This window comes from Mauremys reevesii, linkage group 3, assembly GCF_016161935.1.
Source record: "Mauremys reevesii isolate NIE-2019 linkage group 3, ASM1616193v1, whole genome shotgun sequence".
In the NCBI taxonomy this organism is placed as follows: Eukaryota; Metazoa; Chordata; order Testudines; family Geoemydidae; genus Mauremys; species Mauremys reevesii.
The window spans coordinates 16,376,508-16,403,675 of NC_052625.1; the positions used below are offsets into that span (position 1 = coordinate 16,376,508).

A 27,168-nucleotide genomic window follows, 5' to 3' on the forward strand; every position below is an offset into this window, starting at 1 on the left:
TTTGATAAGACTTTGGGCCTAATATTTCCTCCCACAATGTGGAGGGTGGTCAAACTCATTTGGAATGTTCCATCTCCCTCCATCCCTGACACCTCACAAAAGCAGTCAGAATATGAGGAGGGCCTTAGCCAGCGTGGTGTGGAGCCAACACTTAGCCAGTGTCCTTCATTTCCTGTCAATCCTCCATGATACACAAGTTTCCCTCTTCCTTGTGGATCATTGCAGTGAGACTACCTGCCTCTAAAACCTCAATTTAGGAGTCAGGTGGTCAGCAGACTACAGCTACATCACACTAACATTATACCTCCTGCCAAAAGCCTACAAAAATAATCAAATTCAACAGTCCAACAGCTAGGAATGTCTGTTTATACTTAGGCAGCTTCTCCCACCAAAACTATATCCCATATTATTAAGGACTTTCGAGTTTCTTGTGCTATTTGTCTAGCTAGGAATCCAATTCAGCTGGATCTGGTAGTGGTGGGATTAGAATTCCATCCCTTCCAGCATTTGAAGAGGGGAGCAGTGCAAGCAGTACGAGATCGTAAAGTTTAACATGATTCTAACACCATGTAACCACACATTTCAGAAAACAGATCAGTGGGGCAGGCCTGGGATGTACTGGTAGTTTTAACTTTTGGTTTTGAGGAAGCTTGCTGCCAATGGCTGACTCCTACGATTTGAACTGATAGTCTACTGTTCTTCACTCCTCACTGTTCTCCCTGCCCCAGATAGCTCCATAGTCAGACCTTTCCTTAAACTGTAGCATGCACAGATGCACCACCCCATGAAGACAAAGTTCACTGCAGCATGATTTAGCAAAACACCAAAGACAACTTAATGGTGTAGCCCAAGTTGGTTTTGCAAGACTTTTATTACTTTATATGAACAGTAGGGTTTTGGATTGCATTTAGAAATAAATGAATTCACTTGTGGGGCACTCTCATTTGAAAGTCCCCCCCCTTCAGTGAGCACCCTCTTTCAGAATATACTGCCCATTTCCTGATTTCATTAGCAGTTGTCAATACCCAAATACCACCACTCCTGCTTATAAAAGAGCAGGTCACCTTACATTAGTCTAAGTTGATCCAGCAAGCATGTATCTATAATACAAAGTATACCACTTTGACAGTTTCTCAGATGGAAAGTTCAACTCATTTCAGTCATGACAGTTTGTTAATGCTTGTTTTAGTACCATGTATTATGATTGCCTGTTAAATGGACACAAATAAAAAAGTTTGTAATAAGGTTTTTGTAAAGAGCTGTTGCCCCAGAATTTGTTTCCCATATTCAAAAAGCAGATTTGCACCAATTTGTTTTATAGTTTGCATCTCACAACATACCCAAGTTATATTTTGCAATCACATGTGTATTTTTACCCATGAGGGAATGAATGTCTGGATGGTCATTTTAAACATGAGATATTTACAAAGTAAACTGAAAGTTGCAGTTCTAGATAAAGCTGAACAATTTTACCTTTATGGGAAGCGCTACAGGCTAGCTTCCTGCCTTAGGCACTAATGATTTGATTAGTTCTTCTGTACAAAGATCAGATCACATGGGCATTGTGTTTTAATTGACTCAGCTACTTTGCTGCTACTGCATTTTGAAGTCTTTTTTTAAATCAGTTCCTTTATTTTAAGGTACAATTTTTTTGTGGATTCTTACTGACCTTTCAACTGTTTTAGTATCACTTCAGTTTCATCCTACTGGTGCCTTGTGCAGAATTGAATAATAACTAAGTTGTTGCACTAAGTTTATTAAATAAGTCAAAACAGTATTTGATTAAAAGAATATGGAAGTAACAGTATATAGAAAGACATGACATACTGGCAGAGTTACATCACCTTGAGTTGTTAGTTTTAAGTCATTCACATGTTAGGAAAAATGTTTTCCACCTCTAATACAGAGCAAAGTAGACAAGAATTTCTAAAGGAAGTCCTTCAGAAATAAATTAAAGTTCATAGACTAAGATGGGGAAAAATACTGTACATTCAGAATGCATTATGCTTTCATGAACATTAGTCTCTTAAATTGTCTTTCAAGTACAGTATATGTGCCTGAAGGACTATGACAACTTAGTCTTCTAGGCCATACTTCCGAGTTACATGTTTTGGGAAGGGTGTTTGGTCTACTAGAGGGTCTAGAGTGCCATTACTGCACATGATACATTTTGGGCACAATGCAAGCCTAATTTCCCCCTTAGCCATAAGAATTAAGACAATATTTATCACCATACAGTTTGATATTACTTCCAATAAGTACAATATTTATTAAACATTTCTTCGGTTGTTAGTTACATATTGTGCAACAAATTACAATATTCTGCAGCCACAAATTATATGCAGAGTATGAAGAAACTATTAATCAGATAGTGTAACCTTTCCATTTATAACTCTACAAGAAAGAACTAGCAAATCAGATCTTACATATAACATCTTACTAAACTTTATGCATGGAAAGTGACAGACACTGTTGTGCTGTTTGATACAAAATGGCTGAACTTCATCTTCAGAAGACTAAACCCAACATCAACACATGCCAATATAAACATCAAAACAAAAAATATATTCTAACCAACCACGGGAAACAGTCTGGTATCAGGAAAAGCAACAAGGATTACACACATTTATAAACCAGCGCACACAGGTTTAAAACAGTTCTGAAAATGAAGTCAGCTGTCTTGAGTCAAGGGAATAAAAAAAGTCAGTATTGACCATTTACAATCTCTGACCTTTGTGGAGACGGTAAGAATCTGTTGTAGTGCAGCTACATACAGTACAATTCAGGCAATTTTTTTCACTTGGGTTCAGATTGCAAAATTCATTGTTGTGAGACAAAAGGGGGAGGCAAATTTTAGCAGCAACCTCCACTAGACTGCTTGACTGGAGTGCTCTGAATTTTAACATTGGACTTTTCTGCACCACCAGCTGTAGCTCCAGGACCCATTCGTTTTTTAATCTCTGCAGCCATGGTCATGAAAGACTGTTCTACATTTGTTGCATTCTTTGCACTGGTTTCCAAAAATGGAATTCCAAGGGAATCTGCAAATTCCTGTGAATTGAGAAATAGCAAAGAGTAAGTCTTAATACCTGCTACTAGAAAGTTCAGAATTCACCTGAGTTACTTTAAATTAAAAATGGATTTATGAATGTTCAGGAAAACAACTACTGGCTCCAACCACCATCCCTCCCCAGCACAACCCCTAAATTTGATCATGTGCACTTCATAACACGAGGGGACACACCAGGATTTGCATTTTCTAGCACCAGCACATTTGAGGACTAATAGAAGTGAGTTATTTACTTAAGTAGGATGCATTCAAGTGGGTTCAGTTTTAGTAACACATTTATGTGATTGGACCATTAATAAGCCAGTTGACATACCTTTGCTGTTGTATAGTCTACTACTTTCTTTGTGGTCAGGTCACATTTGTTCCCTACCAACAACTTGTTAACATTTTCACTGGCATAACGGTCTATTTCTTGCAGCCACTGTTTTACATTATTGAAGGACTCCTAGAAGATAAGAGATTACTTTAAGTATTCCTCTCCAAGACACCAGTGCCATTCATTGTTTTCAGAAATGGAGACAGCCTTAGCAAGTGCACTATTATAAAATGCATCATCTGCATATCCAGTGAGTTTGTATTTCAGATGCTTTTCATGTATTTATCTCCTTGATGTTAAGCAAAAATGAGGGTGTTTCTGGGGCAGGTCTGGCCTTTGCACTGCCAGGGTTGGGTGCAGCCTCACTGCTGAATCAGTTTTCCTGGGGTGGGGGGGGGAGGCTGCAGGGTGATCTCCCACCTGTGCAGCCAGTGGCCTGTGTTCCCCATTGCTATGCTGGAGCCTCCACATTTATTGAAAAATAAAGTTTGCAGAATTTAATTTTTTTGGTGCAAAGTTTCCTCACTAGTATCTTATGTTCTCCCAATCCTGCACTAGTTTATGCTGGTTCCTCTGGCCTGGCCCTAGTGCTTCCCTCAGCCCTAGAAAGACCTGGGGATTCCGACCTTCTATCCCTAGCATTATGGAAGCCTCTAGTACACCCATCCACAAATGTTTCCTCCAGGTCATGTATTGGAGGAATGAGAGCATCCTGCCCTAGGTCCTCCACTGGCTCTGCAGAGGAGCCTGGATTCCAAGTAGCATGTTTGAGCTGTCAAAGCAGTACAAGAGTAAAACTGGCCATATGCCAACTACCATCTGATACAAGTGGAAGCTAAAGGAAAGGATGCTTTCACCTTCGTAAAACAGGCAGACACTGGACTACTAAAAAGTCAAACACATTGACAAGTGAGTTTTGAGTTGTTCCTTTAGGGCAAGCTTCAGAGAATGCTGTTTTGTACTTGGTACTAAGGAGTGGTCAACCAATCACACACTGTTCAGTTAACTGGGCTCCAGGGACCCTACCATCTTCAGCTGCCTTCCCAGCAAAAAGCCATGCCACTGGAACCACCCATTCTGCAAAAACCATCCATGAGCAGTAACTTGAATTCAAAGGAGAGTTAAGTGAACAGGAGGGCAACAAGCATATTACAGAAGTTTGCTTTCATAGTGTTAGATGCCCTCATTAAATCTACAAGACAAGAAGCCTACAGGAAAGCCTATTACAATAGTTTGCCAAGATAATGCATGCATGTGTGATGGAAGTCAATTTGCTGACATTAAGATGTTTCCTATTCATTTAGGAGATGGAAATAAATCCCATGTCACTGACGATCCTCAACTAGCTTTTATTTCCGAAGGAACATAAAACAGTATGACACCTCTCACCCTGGGAGTATCGGATAGTAAATCCTACTATAGCAATTCTGACTCTAGGCCACACAAAGCTCGAGTACATATGGAAGAAAGCAGAAGCATTTGCCCTTGGAAAGTAGGAGGAGTTTTCCTTCAGTTAACTTAAAGTATAAGTAGTTTTAAGCCTTTCATGCTGGTGTTTGTTCCTGCTGCCAATACCAGTACATTTTGATGCATCCATGTCTCAGCTGCCTGTCAAGTTTTGTTGAAAGTTTCCCCATTTCCATCTGATGCCATTCCCCCAACTTGAAGCCCAGAGGAATCAGCCATAAGACTAAGTCTGGCAGAACTCTGAAGTTTGAAGCTGTGTCTAACTTCAGTTTTCTCCAGACTTGCACCAATATTACACAAACTTGTCAGTTAAAGATATTCAGCAAGTGTGACCAGATTATTTTTAGCATTTAGAAATACCAATTCATAGCTTATAAGGTGTCTAAGCATAATTCAAGAGCCAAATAAATCTACAACAGCTGAAAGAACTGACTTGGTATGTATATTGGCCTAAGTTGTTTCTCAAGGTGTAAAACACTACACGAGTATCTAATTTAGACTTTACCTGGTCTGTAACATCATACACAACTATGATACCATGGGCTCCTCTGTAGTAACTGGAGGTGATCGTTCGAAATCTCTCTTGGCCTGCTGTGTCCCACTGCAAAGTGTGAGAATTAAGATTGTTAGAGGTATAAACAAAAAGGTGCAACTGTACCAGAGAGACTAAAGTTGGATTTTTACAATCCAGTTAAGACTATCTAGTCGCCATACATCTGACACTCCCCAATTATACACAATCAGTTGGAGTATAAACATCCCTTAACACCCTCAGATAAGACAAGTCAGTCATCTGACCACTGCTTTACAATAACTGTTCACTGAACACTAGTCTGGTCACACGTTTTAGAACTTCAGTGCGATGAAGCAGCCTCCAATACAAGAAAGATTACTGCAGCAGAACAAGACTCTAAAATGATCCTTGTAAGTCCACGAGAAGTACTACTGCAAGTAGATAGAAAACTTTCATCTTTTTACAGTTTGATGATGCTAACCAGGCATCTTTCCTCCTAAGAAACTGAATGAAAGTAGGATAGCCAAAGAAACTCACCACCCACAGCCAACACAATGCTGTTAAGACTACTGAGGCAATCACCTTCAACTGGCATCCAATGTTTAGGTCACAGATCAGTTGCAGCAGTAACGACACCTATCCCAGCCCACTCAAAAGTGGCTGTCAAGCCTTTTGTTTCCCAGATGTAAGATACAAGTGTCAAAACTGATTGTCTTTGAGGCACAGGCAAGGCTGGAAAGCAGGTGGAAACTAGTTTAAAGCCAATTTCTATCATAATAGGTCAAGGGCATACCACTGAAGGCAGCTGAAGTCATGTTAAGCTACTTCACTAAATCCTTGTCTACATTAGCAAAGACAACCATTGTCAACTGTTTCAGCAGAAGTACAGCTGAACTGCAGATGTACCCAAAAAATAAGCTATGTTTAGCATCATTTTGGAAGCAGTTGTCAAAATATATGATTCAAAACTATCAACTGTTACTGATACCCCTTGGGCTAGATTTATTGTTCTGCTACAATGCTCAAGTGTCAGCTAGGCTGGTGAAGAGCAGCGCCCCCTAGACAGCCATAACCTCCCTGGTAATAGCCTTGATTCAGGAGGCTCACCCACCTAGGGCAGCCCCAGCTCCACAACCACTTCAGGGAAGGGAGGAGGAGAATCAGGCCAAGAGAAGGAGGGATAGGACCAAGACAATCCTGCATCCCAATAAGGCAAGACCTGACCTAAACTGCACAGAAGGATGCATCAGCCCTCAAGAAAGGGAAGCGTAAGCCCTCACACCCCTCAGTGCAGGGATAAGAGCAGTTCCTTTTCAGCAACAGTTCTACTAGTATAGAGGAGGCCTTAACAATTGTACCTTTTGGTTTTCTCAAGGGTTTTCATAGAAGCAAATCCATGTCTAAGTGTATTAGTCACTAACTTTAGCAAACCATCTACAAATACCTTTGTACATTTAGTATGGGAAAAATTAAATTATGAAACCACCACCTACAATAGTTCTATTTTCAACTATGCCTGAAGTGTTCTAGACAACTTCTGACCTTCAGTGGCTAGAGTGAGTTTCCAAAAGGCTCCTGCTCTCACTGGAAGAGCTGCTTCTAGATTTAAGCCTGTTCCCCATAATTTTTTCAGTACTAATGCAATACTTCAGTTCCAAGTTTAAAATCAATATTAGGAGCGCCTATGTCATGGTCGTACTATCTCCTTTATTGCAGAGTAGTATAGCTCAATGCACTTACATTAATACAGATTGGAAAGTCAGTCCCCTGTCTACTGGCACTCTAAGAGCAGAGACTGTAGTGCAAGGAAGGTATGCTGTAGATAGTCCAGAGCTCGAAATGCATGGACTATTGCTAATGCTTGCTTTAGGCCTATTCCAAACTAAAACAGTTGAGTTTAACTATTTTTGGCTCCTATCCCCACAGAATCTGGGCACTTTACAGGACACAGAATACTTAAGTTATCCCAAATACATTAGTTACCACCATTTATTAGCCCTACCCATGCATGCCATGTTATGGGAGCCATTAAATACCTTGCTAGACAGGTCATCCTTGACCTGTCCTAAACTAGACAAGAGAACAAATTTTGTAGGCAAGAGCTTCCTATTGAAAACTGGGTCTATTCTAGGAACCAAAAACCAAAGGAGCTTGTAAGTGTTGCAAAAAACACAGGAGAAAGTCATGTTTCCTGGTAGGCAGCAGAAGACCATTCAGTGATTTAAAGATAAAGTTCTTCATGTTTTACTCAAATAAGTGGCTAGTACAATACATGTTCTATATGCCAATAGGGGCAAAACGCAATTGAGACAGGCTGCTGCATCTGCACCCAGATGTCCTTGAGGACCATCCAGAACCTTCAGTTCTAAGCTGAGTGTAATATGGTTTCACCGTAGCTAGATTACTGTAACTATGGTAAAGTCTAAGCCAGAGTGGAGAAGCTGCAGTTTGGCAGAAACAAGTGTAATTTACACACACTGCTTGATATAAGGCAGGGTTTTAAGAGTGTTTAATACCTCCTCACACAAAGACTAAGCCTATGAGTCCAGGTGAAAGATACCTGTACCCCCTTGTATATACAATTCACACTGTTACACCTTCTCTTCTACACCCTGCCAAAACTTCTGTTCCCACCCCTTCTTTATGCAGCTCATATACAGAGGATAGCCTCAGGCACCCAGCAAATGCTGATCCTTGAGCTGCTAACTCCTCCCTCTGCATCTGTCTTTCTACAGTTCACAGGCCACTTTTTGCTTTCCTTCCTCTCTTCTCCTGAAGAATCAGTAATATCTGAGCCATTCTTCTCCTTGCCTTTCCCACTCAGGAGGGATGGATAGCAGTTCCCTCAATCTACTCTGCACAGTTTCTACTCTTCCTAAACAAGCTGTTTTTTCCAACACACACTTCAAAAGACAGGCCATTTTTGCTCTTAGTGCCAAGTAAAGAATGCTTTTTTACACAAAGTGTGTTTAGTCTGCTGCTGCTATATGCAAACTTGTGATCATTGTATTTTGATAGACATCCATTGGCAACAGAAGGTACTGAGGTCTACCTACTTATTACTTGACTTTCGCAAATTAAACATTAACTCCACTATACCAATGTGGGTAACCTGTGTCAGTTTTCCAGTGCTTTGAGATCGAAAGATAAAGCCTGTAAAGGCTAAGTGTTAATACTACATCCCCAAGTCTGTGTTTCAGCAAACCCAAGGTGTGAGGTTAATCTGAACATTCTTGCTAGCAGAAAGAATTTAGTATGAAGAATTTTAGCAATGCAGGTTAAGAGTGTTTACCTTCCTCAAGTGTTCAGGTTGAACCTTCCGGTTTACATCTTGCAGTATGAGGCCTAGTGGTACACTAGAGACCAATGATCAGTTGCCCAAACACTAACCAAGTTGAGGTTGCTGCATTTAAGAGTACTAGCAAAGAATGTCAAGTATCAGAGGGGTAGCTGTGTTAGTCTGGATCTGTAAAAGCAGCAAAGAATCCTGTGGCACCTTATAGACTAACAGACGTTTTGCAGCATGAGCTTTCGTGGGCGAATACCCACATTCACCCATGAAAGCTCATGCTGCAAAACATCTGTTAGTCTATAAGGTGCCACAGGATTCTTTGCTGCTAGCAAAGAATGTATGTATTGGGCAATTTATATTCAATAGTTTGAAGTTACTGCCATTTGCACAGAGAGCAAAGATACTTACTATAAAGCAGTCCCTTACAACGTAAGGTAGATTTTCAGGCTATTTGTGTCTTAAGAGATCTGTACCTGAACCTGCATTTGTTAAGTGACATGTCCCCCACTATTCTTTAACCATCTTGATATTAGATTTAGCCCAAGTGTTTTCCTTATGCTTCATTTTTGTTCATAATCTAAGCAATTTGCAACTCTGAGATGCTGTTTAACCTTTCAACTTAGAGAAAGGCACCTCTGTGCATCCTATAAATGTGTCTACAAGCTATTGTAATAAGTGCAGGTGTACAATCCTATCAAGAGCTAAGCGAGATATTCGCGTGAGAAATCTTAAGATTTAGAGTCAAAAGCATATGCTTGCTTACAACGTGCCAATAACTATGCAACTTGGTTTTCAAAAAAAAAAAAGATAGTTCATACTTGCTTATTGAAACATTTGTCAAATCTTCCCAATATTTTACTAAACATAACTTTATTGATCTGGCACAGTACACAGTCAGAATTTACATGATTACTATTAATAGCCTCTGAATATTATCTGAGAGTTAAGACATACTTACTATTTGAAGTTTGATTGTTTTCCCATCTAACTCTATAGTCCTGATTTTAAAATCCACACCAATTGTGCTGATGTAGCTTTCTGTGTACGTGTCATCCTAGAACCAGAGAAAAGAATTAATTTAATGATAAGCCAATGAAATCTTAACTCTCTCCTGTAGGAATCTCAGATACCTATGGTGAAGAAACAATCAAGCCCTGTATTTTGCTTCATAAAATGCCCACATTCTACTACTCCATTATGTTAATGGAGTCTTTGTACAATGGGGCCCATGAACAGGGCCCCTTCAACACTACCAGCATATAAATAGGAGCTTTTGAAAGTTTTCCCTACAGGTACTCAAGTCAGTTCCAAAAATGGAATTAAGTCCCACTGACAGATTTGGGAGCCTAGATTTCATTAAAAGTCAATAGGACTTGGGTACCCAAGTCACTTTTGAACGTTTTCCCTGGTCTCATTAATTAAGAAATGGGGAATTCTAAAAAAAAAAAAAAAACAGTTTAACACCATTCTATTAGGATCCCTGTCTGAATAGTGACATTTGTTTTTAACATCTCTTGTTTAGGAGTCACTTTTTCAGGTTACTCAGAAGTAAGACTCATTTTCTAAAACACATTTAGATGAAGGGCCAGGGTGGGATGTTTCTGGCCTGGCTGGAGCTGCTCTGGCAGGCTGGGCAGCGCAGCCGCCGCCTGCTCTGGTGGGCCAGACCGGGCAGCAAGGCTGCAGCCTGTTCCAGCGGGCTGGGCGGCACAGCTGCAGCGTGCCAGCCCCAGAGCTGCAGCTGCTTCAGAGGCTGGGGGAAGAGCACCATGGCCAGACGCAGAGAGACTCTGGCCCCGCCTTTTCCCTTCTGGGTGTGCTCTCTGTTGGGAGAAGGGGCTGTGTCCCATCTCCCTCTCTATACCTGTTCATAAGAGGACCCCCTTCTCTGGTGCTTCCCTTTCTTTTTACTAAAAAATTCAGCTTATGAACAAGTATATATGGTATAGTATTCCATTTTGAAGTTAATATACATTGAGTAGAAGTTAAGAATCCAGGATAAATATCAAGTGGAAACTTACAGTGAGAGAAGCTAGACAGATTACTCCAAGAGGAATTTGTTGCAGCTTAGCTTCATTTGCTGCTGTGGCTCAGTATTTTATTATGTATTTTGCTTGAACAGGCCTTCTTACCCTGAACTCTAGCTTTATGCACATAAGTTGACTTAAGCTATGCAAGTCTGGAGAATTACTAATTTGTCAGTGACATGGAACCCTTACAGATAGGCTTTTGCACACTTGAATTAGACAGTGACAGGCTCTAAATGTCAAATGTTTTGGCATGAACACTAGTACAAATGAAGTGGGTCTGGGCTTAAGGCAAGAATATGGTGAAGAGAAACAGCCCCTGTCTTTAGTGGTCTGTAACTATTCTATTTCTTGGACATTGTGGCAGTTGCCACATTCTTCCAGAGAGCAAAGACAACTTCTTGCATCAGGAAGTCCCTCATCTTTCCCAATGCTAACCAAATACATCTCATACTGTGACTTCTGAGTCTGAGCTATCATCCCAAGGCAGAGCTTCTGTGTGGTGGTTTTAACCTTTCGTGTGTACTGAAACACCAAAAACAGATTTCAGTTTTCACTAACACTGTGGAGGAGCAATGCAGTTAGTGTCCTTTCCTTAAGGAAATGGAGTCCTGTAGAGTGAGCACCAGAAGATCACAATTATGTGTTTTAGGTTCAATGAATATTGGCTAAATGGCTTAACCAACTCTTACAAGGCACCACGTCAGTCAACACCCAGAAGATTTACCCAACTGTGGTAGTGCTTGAAGTGACCTGCTACAGCTTGTAGCTAGAATGATAGATAAGACAAACTATCATAAGCCAGATGCCTAGCAGGTTCAAGGCCACCTTTGGCCAAGGGTGTGTACACGCCCAGTAACTACAAAGATGGGTATCCAGTCTTTTTTGGCCTGTGGCTAGTTCAATATTTCACACCTCTGCTATATATCCAATAGGTTCTAAAACAGTAGTTCTCAAACTTTTGTACTGGTGACCCCTTTCACATAGCAAGCCTCTGAGTGCAAGCTGCTTTATAAATTAAATTAAAAGCACTTTAATATAGTTAACATTATAAATGCTGGAGGCAAAGTGGGTCTTGGGGTGGAGGCTGACAGCTCGCAACCCCCCCTGTAATAACCTTGACCCCCTAAGGGGTCCCCAACCCCCAGTTTGAGAACCCCTGTTCTAAAGTCTGTTAAGTTTGTTAACACTTTCTTCTGGGGACAAAGATACAACTATGCTGAGTTTTAAGGTATTAGTAACAGACTTGAAAGAACATTTTGCAACACTTAGTCTTCCCAAAGCATACAGTTTAGATTAATTGGATGTGTTTGTAGGCGGCTGTACGTTGGACATGAAAAGTAATCTGACGGGTAAGTGTTCAAATATATTTGTACTACCATACAAATACTAAGATGTGACCTTAGATTGCTGAGATACTATTGCCTTTACTGACATGTTCCTTGATTTCTAATAGTTGTTCATTATTTCCTTTGTGAATGCAACCTTAACATAAGAACTGTGTCTGGCAGATCAAATACCTTGTTTTCTAAAGTGAAAAGTAGAATAGATCAAGCAGTTATTTCCTTGATTAACTTATAGTTGCAATTTTGATTTATTCAGTTCTTACCCATTTATAAGTCATTGTGACAGAACAATCCAATTAGCTGTTATCAGTAAAATATGGGAAGAAGAGAATAAGCAAAGTACCCTCTTGGACCCACCCATCTTCCCTTGGCATACCAACTCCTGGAAAGTCAAATATCAGTCTACTCAAATGGAAACATCTCCTCACTTATAAGTTGCATTCAAGCAATCGTATCATTGACAAAATAGCTTTGAAAGCATAACTGAACTTACTGCAAACCTAAGTAGAAGGCAAGACTTCCCAACACCAGAGTCTCCAATCAGAAGTAGCTTGAATAAATAGTCACTGCAAAGAGAAATATATGTTAGTATTTATATACCACTGAAATTTAATCTGATATTTGAAGAACTTGAATTACTCAGACCATGTACTTTGGAGTAATGGCTATTTCTTTGAAATTGTATTTGCTACTGTGACTGTCAGGAAATTTGAGTACTTTTTCCTCCTTCACGAGGATTACTATTCAGTCTTTACAGTTTTGTACAGTAGACTTTATTTAAATAGAAGTAAAAACTGACATGTTAGAATGGAAGATTCAGTGTCTGAAGTATGTTCTTCGTACGTGCAGTACTCATGTAATGTTTTGTCATGTACCAGAAACAAGATTCATTTTAACTAGACCTTATTCTCCTTTGTGCACTCAAGTCAAATACATTAGTCACAATTGTCAGTCAGTATACTCATGTTTCTAAATAGCATAAATTCTCAGATGGAAGGATTTATTATCCTACCACCAACTATACTAAGGATGAGTCAACTAGCAAAAAGATTATTAACACTTGCTACTAAGATCTAAGAGCCAACTCAAGCCCGTACACCAAAATACCTGGTCACAGAAGAATGAAAAGCTGGGAACTCACAGGGTTTTTTTTTGTTTTTTTAAATTTAGACAGGGTAAAGTTTGATTCCACCTCCTTTTCTGGAATCAGTAAAATGTACCTACTCAGTACCAAAACAGAATTTGTGCCTTCTAAATTACACCCTTGTTGCTAAAAAAATTGAACATATTAAGATATCTTAATGGATTTTTTTTTTTTAAACTGGCTGAAGTTTGTCTTTAAGCCTCAGAAGGAAGGCTAACAGTGTAGGGTGCAACTCAAACATCTGCTATAGCCATCACTGAAATGTAAGTGATCGTATTATCAGTGTCTTAATGAAGACAAGAGTATTTGATAGTGTTGACTGAGCAAGAGCGAGAGGACAGAAAATCATTATCCATTCCATTCCACTCATGTTGCCTTCTAGTTTAGACAGAGAATGTTTGCTACTGGCAAACCAGAACAGAGATTTTCATGCTTCAAAAAGGTGTCCTATGTGACATTAGTTCTAGGCAGCTCCACAGAGTAATCAGCTATTAACTCTTTACTCCACCCCTTGTTAGCGAAGTGTATTAGGTTGGAACTGACCCTTTATTAGCTAAAGACCTCAGCTACCAAAATGACAAATACGGAATGTGGCATTAATACTGCTCTATGGTATTTGTACTTGTGAAACCAGCAATATTAAGGCTTCAAACCTGAGAAATGAAGTTAACTACAACTTGTACATTTAAAAAAAAAAGTATTGATTTAATACTTCAGTATTGATGCCAATATTACTATACTGAAGATTGGTTGTAAGTGGCAGCTGTCTGGTATTCAACTAAGAAAGTTAAAGCCTTGAGTTCTGAGATTCCTCCCTTTGGCAAAGAACCTAAGATACCATTCTATTTGTTTACATAAGCTTCAACTTAAAGAGAAATGAAGTTTCTATTTCATTAATACTATCAGCCTAAGTCTATTGAACCAAATAAAAGTCAGTCATAACTCAAGACAAATAGGACAGTGTAATACTAAAAGATCAAAGCTTCTTTAGGAGACGTGCATTGTACTGAAGAGTAGCATTTTGTTCTCTCCTGAACAGTCTACACTGATAACTCCCCATTTTAAACCTACAATCATGATTATAGGGCAGTGGCACTAAGCCACCCCTGAAGTATAGAACTATATTTTGGGACACATTTGTCAGTGATTTTCAAATATCTATTTATGTGATGAAATGTCTGATAGCATAGTAGGACATCCTGCTTATCTCTGGTCATCTGGAGCTGTACATTGGTCATTCCTATACTCTGGCAGGGAGAGACTTTAAAATACTCTTTTTAAAGTATGGAGGTGCCATTTGAGACTTTTTGAAAGTTATTTGACTACTTTTAAATGAGACTAACAGTGTAGGGAAATATAATTATGTGAGACCTTATGACAATTATACTCATTAACAAACACCTTTATCAACTGCTAAAAACATTAAAAATTTCTCAGCTATACAGATCTGATGCTGGTGTAAGGAAATTTGTACTAAAGTTAATCACTACAGTAAACATAATTTGAAGTTGAAATCTGGAACACCTACTTATGAATTGTTCAACATCGAGATACTAAACTTAAGTGATACACAGTTTGCTTCATATTGCCATGATGTATTATAGCAGCCTAAACTAATAGCTCTCAACCTTTCCAGACTACCGTAACCCTTTCAGGAGACTGATTTTATCTTGTGGATGGCCAAGTTATGACTCATTTAAAAATGACTTGCTTTACAAAGCAAGACAAAAATACAGAAGAAGTGTCACAGCACACTATTACTGAAAAATTGCTTACTTTCATTTACCATATTATAAAATCATTTAGAATATAAATATTGTACCTGCATTTCAGTGTATAGTATATAGAGCAATTTTAACAGGTCATTGTGCGTATGAAATGTTAGTTTGTACTGACTTCACTAGCGCTTTTTATGTAGCCTGTTGTAAAAGTAGGCAAATCTTCCTGAGTTGATGTACCCCATGGAAGACCTCTCTACTGCCAGAGGTATCCTGGTTGAGAACCACTGGCCTAAACTACAGTTAATAACTTGCAAAGAACCAGACAGTATTTATACTGCAATATTTTAAGATGAATGGACATTTAGCTTAGTCATACTCTTCACACCACTGTTTGAACAATCCACTTGCCCAGAAGATATTCCTGACCACTGAGGGGGAAATGCTATCAACTTCAGTAGAATCCAAGCATTCATTTAAAAAGGTTACAGCCTTCCAAAGATCAATCATGCTTAAACAGATGCACCACTATTTCTGCTCACTTTCCTCATCTACCTTCCCTCTGCATTTCTTTCCTTGCAGTATCCCCAGATCCCCCATCTTTATGGGCTGTATTGCCACCTCACCTCCATTTCATCTGCTGAATGAATAAGCAGTAAGAAAATTCTTACTAATATTTAAAATGTCATCATGCTTTGAAGTTAGTATTCCAGCCTGATCAATGGGAAACAAAATAAAATCAGACCTCCTTGCGAAACACAAAAGGTATTCTCTTACCACCTCCACCACTCCAGCATGGTTTAGTGGATAGGGCATGGATGGATACTCAGAAGACCTGGGTTCTATTCCACGATCAGACACTTGACCTCCCACCGACTGTCATGTCGGATTAGAGAATATTTGAAAATAAACGATAAAGAGTTTGAAGCGTCAGTTATTGTGTCATTGGAGGTAACATACAGGTTGTAGGGGGATATTAGTGTTTTGGTATTGGACAGCATACACCATATACAGTCTGTCATGTCACCAATGTGGGGTGTACGGTGGGTGGATCGAGATACAGTCAGGAGGCAGTGGGGGTACACCACTCATAGAAACAGGGTACAGACAGTCATGGGCATGAGTAAGTGGGCTGGATAATGGGGATGGGACGACCCTCACATGGTGGAGGTCGGTTCGGTGGATTTAGGGCTCAGGGAATAGAGTCCAGCGGGGGGGGGGGTCACAAGTCTCCTCCCCCCTGCGGGTGCACGAAGCCACGCCCGCTCACTCCTGGTATTGGCGGTGGCCGGTGATGTGCTCCGTGTAGATGTCTCTAGACCAGCGAATAGTGTCCGAGACCATTAGGCGTCTCATGAGCCGCGCGTAGCGACGGCCCACCCCACAGGTCCGAAGCACACGTTCATTGCAAGGGTCCCAGACACCCAGGGCCCCAACAATCAGGGCGTCTGTACAGACCTTGTAGCCCTTTGACCGCAGGGTGTCCGCCAAGGGGGCATATTTTTCGATCTTGCGGACTCGGGCCTCGCGGAAGGCCGGGGACCTGTTTTCAAATGGAATCGTCACGTCGACGAGGATGATCTTTTTCCGATCCTCGTCCGTGACAATGTCCGGGCGCAGCAGGCTGTCGGTGTCGGGGATGGTGCGGTTGACGGCGATTTCTCCCAGGTAGTAATCAATCATCTTTTCCCCAAAAGCCTAGAAGTCTGTAAAGCCTCTAACACAATGGGACCCTAATCTCAGGGCTGAGCAACAAGCAAAGAATCACATGAGATGGATTCCTTCAGTATTTACAAGTGAACCAAATAGCCCTTTAACTGAAATGGCCTATTAGATGATTACCAACAAATGACTGTAGACTGCAACTACTGATCCTGCAGTATAGAGTAAGCCTGTTCTAGACAAAAAAGGTGACTATTGAGTTATGCTCACCACACCCTAGTAAGGTTAGACAGAGCTCTTACCTTTAGAGCCATCAACTTGAGATGACATTACTCTAGCTATGTACAAGAGGCTATGCTAAGCTGTAAGTTAAGCTGCTGGAGACAGGAAGACAGACTTGAAGCTGACCACTCATTTACTTAGCCACAGGAGTTTCACAATATAGAAATGACATCTGGAATCTTCTCAAGTGGACAAGTCAAGGACAGTCTTAACTTTATTAGCTTGACTGGTACACTACCTATATGAATTCTCTTAGTACTGCTCATCAGCTGGACACCAATTAGCTGGAAGAAGTTTAAACATTCCCGCCATCTCCACAACATCTGGAAAAAGCTGTAGGCAAAATCCAGATACTAAGATCCCCAGCACTTCACTGTCCTAAGCAACACACAGGGACAGCAGTCTCCAAACTTTGAGCACACACCTCCTGCCACGCCAGCTCTACCATTTTTGCCAAAGCAAAGCTGCTCGGACTCCCACCTGAACAGCCTATGTGAAAAAACCCTTTCCTCCTGCTGTGCACCGCCAAGGATCCTCTTGTGCACCCCACTTTGGAGACCACTGGCTTGGGAAACTCCACTTTGGTACTAGCAGGGATTAGCAAGTGTATGATAGCTAGGTGAAGGCTTCATATCTTTCTTTTTTTATATATAAACTAAATACAAAAAGGCTAGTCATTCCAAAGCCAAGTTAGAAGTACAAGGTGTAGTTTTCCCTTTTAAAGGTTTAGCACATATAGAAATTTGGGAGAATCTAGGGATTTGTTTTTAATCAAGATGACAAATATGGAAATTTAAGATTTTTAATAAAAGTTTCTAGGTCAGGAAAGAGAAGCAGGAGTTTACAGTTCAAGAGTTCTCAGCATTTTCTATGTCATCCACCAAGTCACGTGTTCGTAAGAGCTAGAGATAAGTACCTGCTTACAGAAGTGTTACCCAAAATTTAATAAAAATTCCTACCAATTTGGAAGTGGAGACAAATAAACCAAGCAGACTCCATAATTAAGGTTTTACAGACAAACTAGTAACAAGTTCTAAATCTGACTTCTCTAAAGACTGGATTACTGGAAATGTGACTAGTAATTATATGCTAATAATCCTGGTTAGGACTATCATGCTGAACATAAAATGGTCACAGTAGCTTTAAATTCTGTTCCTTGACCAGGACTTAGATCAAGGGTTCTCAAACTGGGAGTTGGGACCCCTTAAGGGGTTACAAGTTTATTACGGGGGGGGGGGTCCATGAGCTGTCAGCCTCTGCCCCAAATCCTGCTTCACTTCTAGCATTTAAAATGGTGTTATAAATTAAAAACACTTCTTAATATATTTAAGGGAGGGGAGGGTCGCACTCAGAGGCTTGCTATATGAAAGGGATTACCAGTACAAAAGTTTGAGAACTACTGACTTAGACATTTTAAAGAGAAAGTCATACTGGTCCAGGAGTTTGTTTCAATGTTTACTTATATCAATCCTGTTGTTCTGAGCCTCTGCCTCTCCTTCCAGCCTTCCCAACAATTCTTCCTCATGCTCCATCAAAACAAGAGGAACATGCAAAAAGATTAGGCAGGCAGGCAACCACCTGAAGGCAGCTGTTCTGAGAGAAGTACTGCTACTAGCAATAGGTTTGGAGCAGCAGAAAGGCAGGCAGTTTCAGTGAGGATTGGAGGACAAAGTACATGGCAAGTGGCCCACTATTTGTCCTCCGACCATGAGGGTCAGGCCTTCAGGCCCCTAAGGTCAAAGAGCCTTGCTGTAAGCCAAGAAGAGAAACAGCAACTAAGTGAAATTTGAGACTGACTCAACAGCTCAACTGAGAAACTTTGGAGTAATTCTGCTCATTTCTAATTTAGACTGAACAGTAAAGTGAGCCATGCAGTAGTTCTCTCCTCTATAAAGCCAGCAAGGTACTTCTAGCAATACACAAGCTAACTGTTAGCTAACAAGTTATAAGCCAAAAAGACGATAAGGCAGCTGTAAAATTAATGTGTTAGCAGGCATAGGTAAATTAAGCTCTAGTGTATACCTCAACCTGCTAGCTGCCTGGTCATCACTAGGATCGTTCCTCGTTAGTCACTACACATTAAGATGGCCAGAATAGGCTGCACACAGTATCAAAAGCTCCTTTAAAAGTGCCTCCGTTTTATATGCTGGCATTCATGATCAGCCATGGAGCCCTATAATTTTTTTTTAGGTAATAGCTTTTCGCAGATCACAATGCTACTATCAAATTTGACCTGGCCACCCCTCCCCCATAATGGTGTGGGCCACGCCAAACCTGAGTGGTGCCGTGACCCTGCATGTGAGGTCTCAACTTCCAGGGTACGGTGCAAAGCTGCAGGTGAGTTTAATCATGTTTTCTAAGTTGTGTTTTATTTTGTATTTGGGAACAACATGGGGCTGTAATCATCAGGAATTGGAAAGATTTAAGGTTCTTTGGGCAACTTTCGCTGTGCATGTCCATGTTTTGTAGTGCCTGGAAACTGACCTCTCTCCTTTTGTCAGGCCAGCTTCTATTTTATGTTTTCCCTCTTTAGTTTATATTAACTGAGTCAGGGCTGGTGTTGGTTTTTGCCTAGTAGAGAAAGAAGTCTTAAGGGAAGCACACTGAGGCCTCAAGGCATTACTTCAATTAAAAAAAAGTGAAAGTGTGTCCCCCACTACACTTTGAAGGAATTAGTGTCACTGTGAAAGAGTATCAGAGGGGTAGCCGTGTTAGTCTGGTTCTGTAAAAGCAGCAAAGAATCCTGTGGCACCTTATAGACTAACAGACGTTTTGCAGCATGAGCTTTCGTGGGTGAACATCGGAAGTGGGCATTCACCCACGAAAGCTCATGCTGCAAAACATCTGTTAGTCTATAAGGTGCCACAGGATTCTTTGCTGCTTTTACTGTGAAAGTGTGACAATGTTACTAGCACCAAGAGTTTCCTTAGGGATAAGTTGTCCAAGTTTGGACACTTGCATCTTTCTTTTGATAAAGTTTGATGTATCATGATGCAACTCATATGGAAGGAATTTGGTGTGTGATATAAACTTCAGGTCTGCCCCTGTGCTCTAAAGTAGAGCGTCAGGGCACCTGAAGAGCCTCTTCCTTGTATGCAAGGAAGTGCACAGATATCCTCAAGTGACTTCTGTATCTATAGCTATGATAGACACAAAGCCATGAACAGAATTGAAGACTCTCTATATGAATGAATTTGAATTAAAAGTAAGGGCCTAACATGATTGTTATGACAAATACATGGCTAACAGGGGAGCGTTTCCATTAACACTTAGAGCACCTGGGTGGAAAAATACAGCCCTGGGAGAACAGCTGCAGTTTATCATTTTCAATCCACTTCTTCTGAATTCTGGAAGAAGATCAGCAACAAAATCCTAGCAAGCTACAGTAAAATATTTGGTTGCCAGATCTTGTGTTAGCCAAAAATCAAACATCTGGCTGGAGTATCTTTATCACCACTACAGGTGAATTTCTTTATTTAGATGGATTATGTGGGACTCCATAGCTTAACCTGTGCCTAATGCAGTCATGTAGCTACAGATAGCCCTATGATCGCCCCATATGTAATTGCTGGATAATTGTGTTCTGTAATGGAAGCTTTTTTTGAAAGTTAAGTCTAGCCCTTATGGTTGAAAAGAACCTTCATGAAGTGTACTGAATGTAAGTGGATGAAATGATGTCAGCAGACATTCTGAAGCAGCTGGGAAGCATGAACTTCTCGCAGACATTATGATAGGGAGTTAATGCTAAATCCAAGTTCATTGTTAACTATTTCAATGCTGGACCTTAAATAAACAAGCTGGTGTAACTGTCCATTGTGGGATATAGCAAGTTGTAGGGTGAGGTGTAGCAAGGCAGCTCCAAGCCATAAAGCAGTAGTTGTTAAACTTTTCAGACTACTGTACCCTTTGAGGACTTTGATTTGTTTTGCATACCCCCAATTTACACCAGACAAACTACATGCTTACAAAATCAGGAATATATATATTTTTTTAAAAAGTGTCACACTTATGAAATTGCTTTCTCTCTCATTTTTACCATGTAATTATACAATAAATTAGTTGGAATATAAATACACTGAAATGTAAGTACATAATAGTATAAACAAGTCATTCTCCATAAGAAATTTTAGTTTGTACTTACTTTGCTTGTGCTTTTTATGTAGCCTGTTGTAAAACTTAAAATATTTTCCTGAGTTGATGTACCCCCAGAAGACCTCTGCATACCCGCAACAGTACAGGCAGTGTTGAGAACCACTGCCAAAGGATTACTAGGCTGAAGGGAACAAAAGCTTTTGAATCCACCTTACTTTAAGGTAAATTTATGGCCAATCTCTCCCTGCCAAAAAGGTGAGGGGAAGGAGATGCTTACCCTCCCAGTGTCCAAAAGCCTCAGTTTCCTCCTCAGGAGCAAAGGTATCAAGGCTGCCTCTCAAAAAGTGTCCCTATCCAATTTCTGACTACTTTCAATGCCATTATACATTTACATTACAAAAACCCAAACAAAAAGTTTGGGTACATAACTGCATCTAAAAATACAATACTATGCTGACATTATGCATTTTCATATTTGATTCATTAAAAGCCTGCCACCAAATTTTTAGTTTGCCATAGTGTTGTAGAAATCAGAGAGTTTAGCCAGCCATAAGGAATTTTGGGGGACTGGCTGGCAGGGAGCTTGGGAAACCAAAGTGGGGACATGGAAGAACACAGCACCCCACTCAGATGCCTTTCAGGAGCTAATTCAAGAGTTTTATGCACTTCAATAGCAACAAATGGAGTACAAAAAAAGAGTGGACCACAGACTTCCAATCAGCCAGCATCTGTTTTCACCCAGCATATGCGCAAAAATGCGTGTAAGTAGGATTCTTTGGTCCTTCCCAACTGCCTTGGTCTGTCAGTTTAAGCATGGAAGGAGGGCTTGGGGTTACTGCTGTATAGGACATGGTTTGTCTAGATCAGTTTTGCAACACAACAGGAGTATTCCTGTCCACACAAGTTAAGGGCACACTGGTTATATAACAATTAATGCAGACAGAACAAGGGACTACGTGATCCCTTATGTTAAGGCCAAAATTGATAACTTACTGGAAATCTGTGTCCTGATGTAAAGTGTTCTTTAGGATTTTTGTTATAAAAAGAATAGATGTGTTCTTGGTGGTATACACCTACTGCAATCCCAAAAATCTCTTTAAATTCTTTATTATGCTATCGAACTTTGGCTAGGAGACGATCTTGGTTGGTTTTCTTTTATAGCATCATTAAGCTCTGATTTTACTTATCAAATAATGTGAAAGTTACTCTGAAAGATGAGGTACCATTAGTTCTACCATGGCAGCAAGAGAAGAGTTGCACTGTTTAGAGTACAATAAAGTGAAAAGATAAAATCTCATTTCAAGGAAGATTAAAAAGCAGAGCTAAGTTATTTATTGCACTCCAACCGTAAGTGGAAAAACCCACAATATTTACACTTTAAACATGAACTTGCCCTACACTGGAGAAAGCAGCATTTTTCTAACTTGCAAGAATACCTGCTTATGCAGACCTAAAATTCAGTAATAGAAAGAACTTGTTTAAGGACTAAGAAATTTTAGGATGGACCATTTTAATAAGCTTATAAAAGAAAGTAAAGACAGTTTAAGTTTTAAAAGTACTTTTCTCCTACGAAACTTCTGATAATGAGTAAGCAATTTCTAAGCCACGGATTAGTGAAGTCTCCAGAATATACACTTTGGTAGAAGTCCAGAAAGGAATTTAACACTCATGATTCAAGTTGTATTTCCTGTAAGGGATGTGCTTTAATCTTCCCCTTTAATCTTTTCCATTCAGAGACTGGTTACTTTCTAATTTAAGAGTGGCATGGTTTGGTCACTTTGGAAGTCAATGAAAATCCTTTATTCGCCAAAGAGTAGTATGCAGCAGCCTCCAACCCTGCCACAGGGTGAAGAGTGCTATATCTGGTTAACTAATTTCTATGATAAAATAAAACTAAGAATTGCTATTAATGGACTCTTGCATCCGTCTTCATTTTAGAAGAGCTTTGAATAGTACAAAAAAAGCCAGCATATCTAATCTAAACTGTCCATTTGTACAAGTTTTTTCCATATTGAAGCTAGCTATTCTAATATTAAATGCCAGTTTCTCAAACTGAAGTATGCAAGATCTCATTTTGGGTCTCTTTGGGTACGTCTACACTACTAACCGGATTGGTGGGTAGTGATTGATTTATCGGGGAAAATCGATGTATCGCCTCTAGATGAGACGCAATACAATTATCCCTGAACGCGCTTCCTGTTGATGCCGGAACTCCACCAGTACAAGGAGGCAGAAGCGGAGTCGACAGGGGAGCGGCGGCCATCAATTCCGCACCATGAGGATGCGAAGTACAGGAGAGTCATCTTACATGGGGGTTCCATTCCACGGTTAGCGTGTAAAGCGAAAACCGTGTATAGTAAAAATTACATTGAGTTGAATGGCAGGCGGAATCGCCCCCACTACAGGTACAGTATTAAAACTGTTTCTTTTTTTGCTGACCGCGTAAAGCTGAAATCATGCATGTTACAGGTCTGCCACATCTTGCGCGCATTTAAGTCGCTCTAAGATACACAACTTCAGCTATGAGAATAGCGGAGCTGAAGTTGACGTATCTTAGATTGATTCCCCCCACCTGCCCCCAGTGTAGACCAGGCCTTTGTTAGACATGCTATTCTTCTGAAAAGGTAGGTTTACATCCACATCAATACATACAGGTCTGTCAACAACTGCTCCCACAAGCAGAACAAAACCAGAATGAAAGTTAGTACATCTACACACCTCATAATTCCTTGCAAGAAACACTGACTCTTATTAAATGTTTGAGTAGAAATTTTGTATTATATAGTTTCTGCCCACTGGTCTCACAGTAATACAGAGCATTCATTCCAGGAAATCTCTTATAATTAAAATTAGGATTAAAGTTGTAATGTTACCTCCTTATTTTGTTTACTTGCCAACTTGTAAAATTTAGTAATTCTCAGTGAGACCCTTAGTCACTGGAAACCTAGTTATATTAAGATGAAATATTTGTGTGTGTAAATTGTTTTTTGAAAACCAGTCTGTGCAAGTACTTCCCATCCTTCCAGAAGTATCAAGAACATACAGTAACAAAAAAACCTCATCCCCCCACCCCTCCGCACACAGTTCAATGTTACATTTTAGTCAAGTGTTTCTGAAATTCTCCAATAGTTGGAATCGCTAATAAGCTTTCATTATAGCATTTGCTCTAGCCTTTTTTTTTTTTTAAAGATCTTGTAGGCAGTTGTCCAGATTACTGAATATTTCAGAAAGTCAAATGATTGTGAAAATGCTTTGATAATATGCAAGTCTTTATACTCACTGATCATATTTAATCACTACTTTGTTTGAGAAGTGTTTTTTTGCTGAAACCACTCTAAAACTTGTTACATAAGCCTATCAAGAAGCAAAGCTAGTCAGCTTCACCGAAACAAGCCAAACATCCTGGTTTGTCTTGAAGTCCAAGATTAAACCTGACCTAGAACCAAATCTAATCTTGAATTTGGCGGTTAAATTAATTCTTTCAACAATGATTTACCCTTCAAAAGATTTTTACCATTTATCAAGAGATTTCTGAAGTGCTTCTCATTTCAAGGCTGCTTCTAATTAGCCAGCACAAAAGACACAAGGTTGTGATCATATGTCAAGTAAGGAATTCAAAAGCCACTGTCACAGAGCAGCAGTCACTATGTAAAAGCAAACCTTTAGAATAATAAAAGATTCATTTCTGGATTTACTGATATTTAATTTTACTAAGAAATATCTAGAGACAGCCAATAGACTAAGTCCACAACTGAATCACCCTTGCTTTCCAATATCCAAAACACTGCAGTTTTGTGATAATGGAAAGCAAGGTAAAGTTAGCTTCATTATCCCAAGCTGAAATGCAAAAAAAAAAAAAAAAATGGCAGAAGAAAATGAAGGCTTTTTAAAATTCACTTCAGTATTTACAGTATTAGCAACAAGTAACAGAGCTTGTTTTCACATTTTCACTGATTCTGTTCTCTTGTACACGGGCAAGTTGAGAGAAAAAAAGATTTATTGTCCGACTTTTTAGAGGTGGCAAAGTTACACTACTCTTAACAATCAGCAGCCTGCTGGCAACAGTAACTAGGGACATCAGTCAGCTCTACTCCCAAAGTAGTGACTGCTAAAACACACACACACACAAAAGCAACCAACTTCAGTTGATCAAATAAACTCTCACTTAGGTTGTAGCGGTACTATTATTAACTAATATACAATCTTTTCACCCATAAATGCTTCTATCTTCAGTTCAAGGCATCACCTGTAGCAGTGGTTCTCAACCAGGGGTCCACAAGCAGGTTTCAAGGGGGCCACCAAGCAGGGCCAGCATTAGACTCATTGGGGCCCAGAGTAGAGAGCTGAAGCCCCACTGCATGGGGCTGAAGCCCTGGGGCCTGAGTCCTGCTACCCAGGGCTGAAGAAGCTGAAGCCTAAGCTGTGTAGCTTTGTGGGGGGCCTGATGCCGATCCTGGCTTTTATATGCAGAAAACCATTTATTGTCACACAGGTGGGCTGTGGAATTTTATAACATATTGGGGGGGCCTCAGCAACAAAAAGGTTGAATCTCCTGACCTATAGGAATATTTCACTATCAAGCCACAGTATTGCAAAATCTACATAAGCAAGAATGTGTTTTGCAAGAGCCATGTGACACACACATGACTTGCAGCTAAAATGAAGGGTGGACTTCTGAATGTTAAGTTGCCAACAGCAAGAGTCAGAAAGAGCCACTGTCACAAGAACTGATTTTTCCAGGTTTTTAAACCTTGGTCTTCTTCCTCTCCAAGAGAAAGCTTAATATTTTAGGGACCAGACAAGCCTTAGTAGAGTCTTAAGTATACAATGGCAGTGAGATTTGCTTGAAAAATCAAATTAAAATTCTTCCTTCTCCTGCAATGGTTATCTGGATCAAAGTTAAAAACAAAGTTTACTATGGATGTCTGGTCTACTGCTCCTCAAGTTAGCGGAGAAAATTTCATTAACTTTTCATGACAAGTCATGAAACCTCCTCACTCCCCATCTGTGAGGATTGCCATGTGTAACCCAAACTCTCCAGAGAGCATAAAAGGCCATATTGGTTTCTCTTTTCATTCCGCTAAATTGTGTGTTCAGTGACATTTTGTAGGGAACAAAATCCACTTGAAAGATTGACAGGAAGAGGTGATCACTTGCTTTACAGCCTGTTAATAACCAAGCAAGACGGATGTGAGTTTGCCAGGGCTGTACACAAATCACTCCTGGGGTCTGACAGGTTGCAGCGACCCAGAGCCTAGCCCGTGACCTCCGGTCCCCCTCTCCCAAACCCCAGCGTCCAACATCCTCTGTTAAGGCCCAGGAGACACTGCCCTGCCCCTCGCAGGCAGACAGGTGATGTTTACTACAGAAAAAGCTGCAGCCAAGCCCGCAGGCCAATGAGGTGCCCGGGGCCACTCATCCCAGCGGGAGGGAGGGAGGATGCCGCAACCTGGCTCTTGCACAGCGCTTCCCACGGCAGCTCTCGCAGCCAGAGATACCAGCCCCTCGGCCGCACGTCGCCTCCCCATACCCCTTAGCCACCCCCGCCCCCAGACAGCCCTCCCTACCCCCAGCGCTCCCAGCCCCGGCTCGCACCGCCCCTCGCCGGGAGGCGGACACCATGAGGCCCACCGCCCGCCTGCCCGCCTCCCCCTCGTACCGGGCGAGCGCCGCCCCCCCCTCCCGGCCGGACTCACTATTCGGGATTCATGCTGGACATGTCAGTGGGGGCCCCGCGGCCTCTGGAGAACGAGCTCGCTCTGAGGAGGAGCAGCGGCGGCGGCCAGACCCCCGCAGCGGGAGCTCCGCAGATGCAGGCGTCCGACGGGGCAGCGGAGGCAGCAGCTTCTCCCCCGTCCCCTCGCAGGCGGCAGCCTCCGCTCTGAGCGCCTCAACCCAAAATGGCTGCCAGCCCCGAACCAGGAAACAGGGAAACCTCTCCCCAAGGAGGGTTTACATGGTGGGAGGGCAGCGGCGGGGGACACTGGGAAAGCGAGTTCCCAGCCACGGGGCTCCCCCTACATCCTGCCGGAGCCTTAGACGGGTAGGAACTCGCTTTCCCGGCAAGACCCGCGCCTCATGCGGCGCATGCGCAGTCTCGAGCCTTTCTTTTCTCTCCCCGGTTGACTCTGCTTTGCTGTCCAGGCAGTGGATTGGCTGAGAGCGAGCCGGCCGGGTAACGTCAGCCGTGAGACGTGGCAGCTCGGGCGACTCACTAACCGGACGGAAAGAAGAGGGC

At 41.1% G+C, this 27,168-nt stretch overlaps 1 protein-coding gene across 1 annotated transcript; it reads right to left on the bottom strand.

The window, feature by feature from the left end:
• Window positions 1–852: 852 nt before the first annotated feature.
• On the bottom strand, window positions 853–26,873 carry RAB1A (RAB1A, member RAS oncogene family). The gene is made up of 6 exons (XM_039532709.1): window positions 26,627–26,873; window positions 12,526–12,598; window positions 9,618–9,713; window positions 5,359–5,454; window positions 3,384–3,515; window positions 853–3,051 (listed from the first exon to the last, which is right to left on the bottom strand). Exons 1-6 carry the CDS (start codon window positions 26,647–26,649, stop codon window positions 2,854–2,856), a joined length of 618 nt encoding a protein of 205 aa, XP_039388643.1. The 5' UTR covers window positions 26,650–26,873; the 3' UTR covers window positions 853–2,853.
• Between the last annotated feature and the right edge of the window lie 295 nt (window positions 26,874–27,168).

Coding starts and splice junctions, on each gene's coding strand:
- RAB1A (XM_039532709.1), bottom strand. CDS start 26,649: ATGTCCAGCATGAATCCCGAATA. Junction 12,599..26,626: donor TCCAGCATGAATCCCGAATA/GTGAGTCCGGCC, acceptor TTCTCTTTGCAG/TGACTATTTATTCAAGCTAC. Junction 9,714..12,525: donor GCCTTCTACTTAGGTTTGCA/GTAAGTTCAGTT, acceptor CTCTGGTTCTAG/GATGACACGTACACAGAAAG.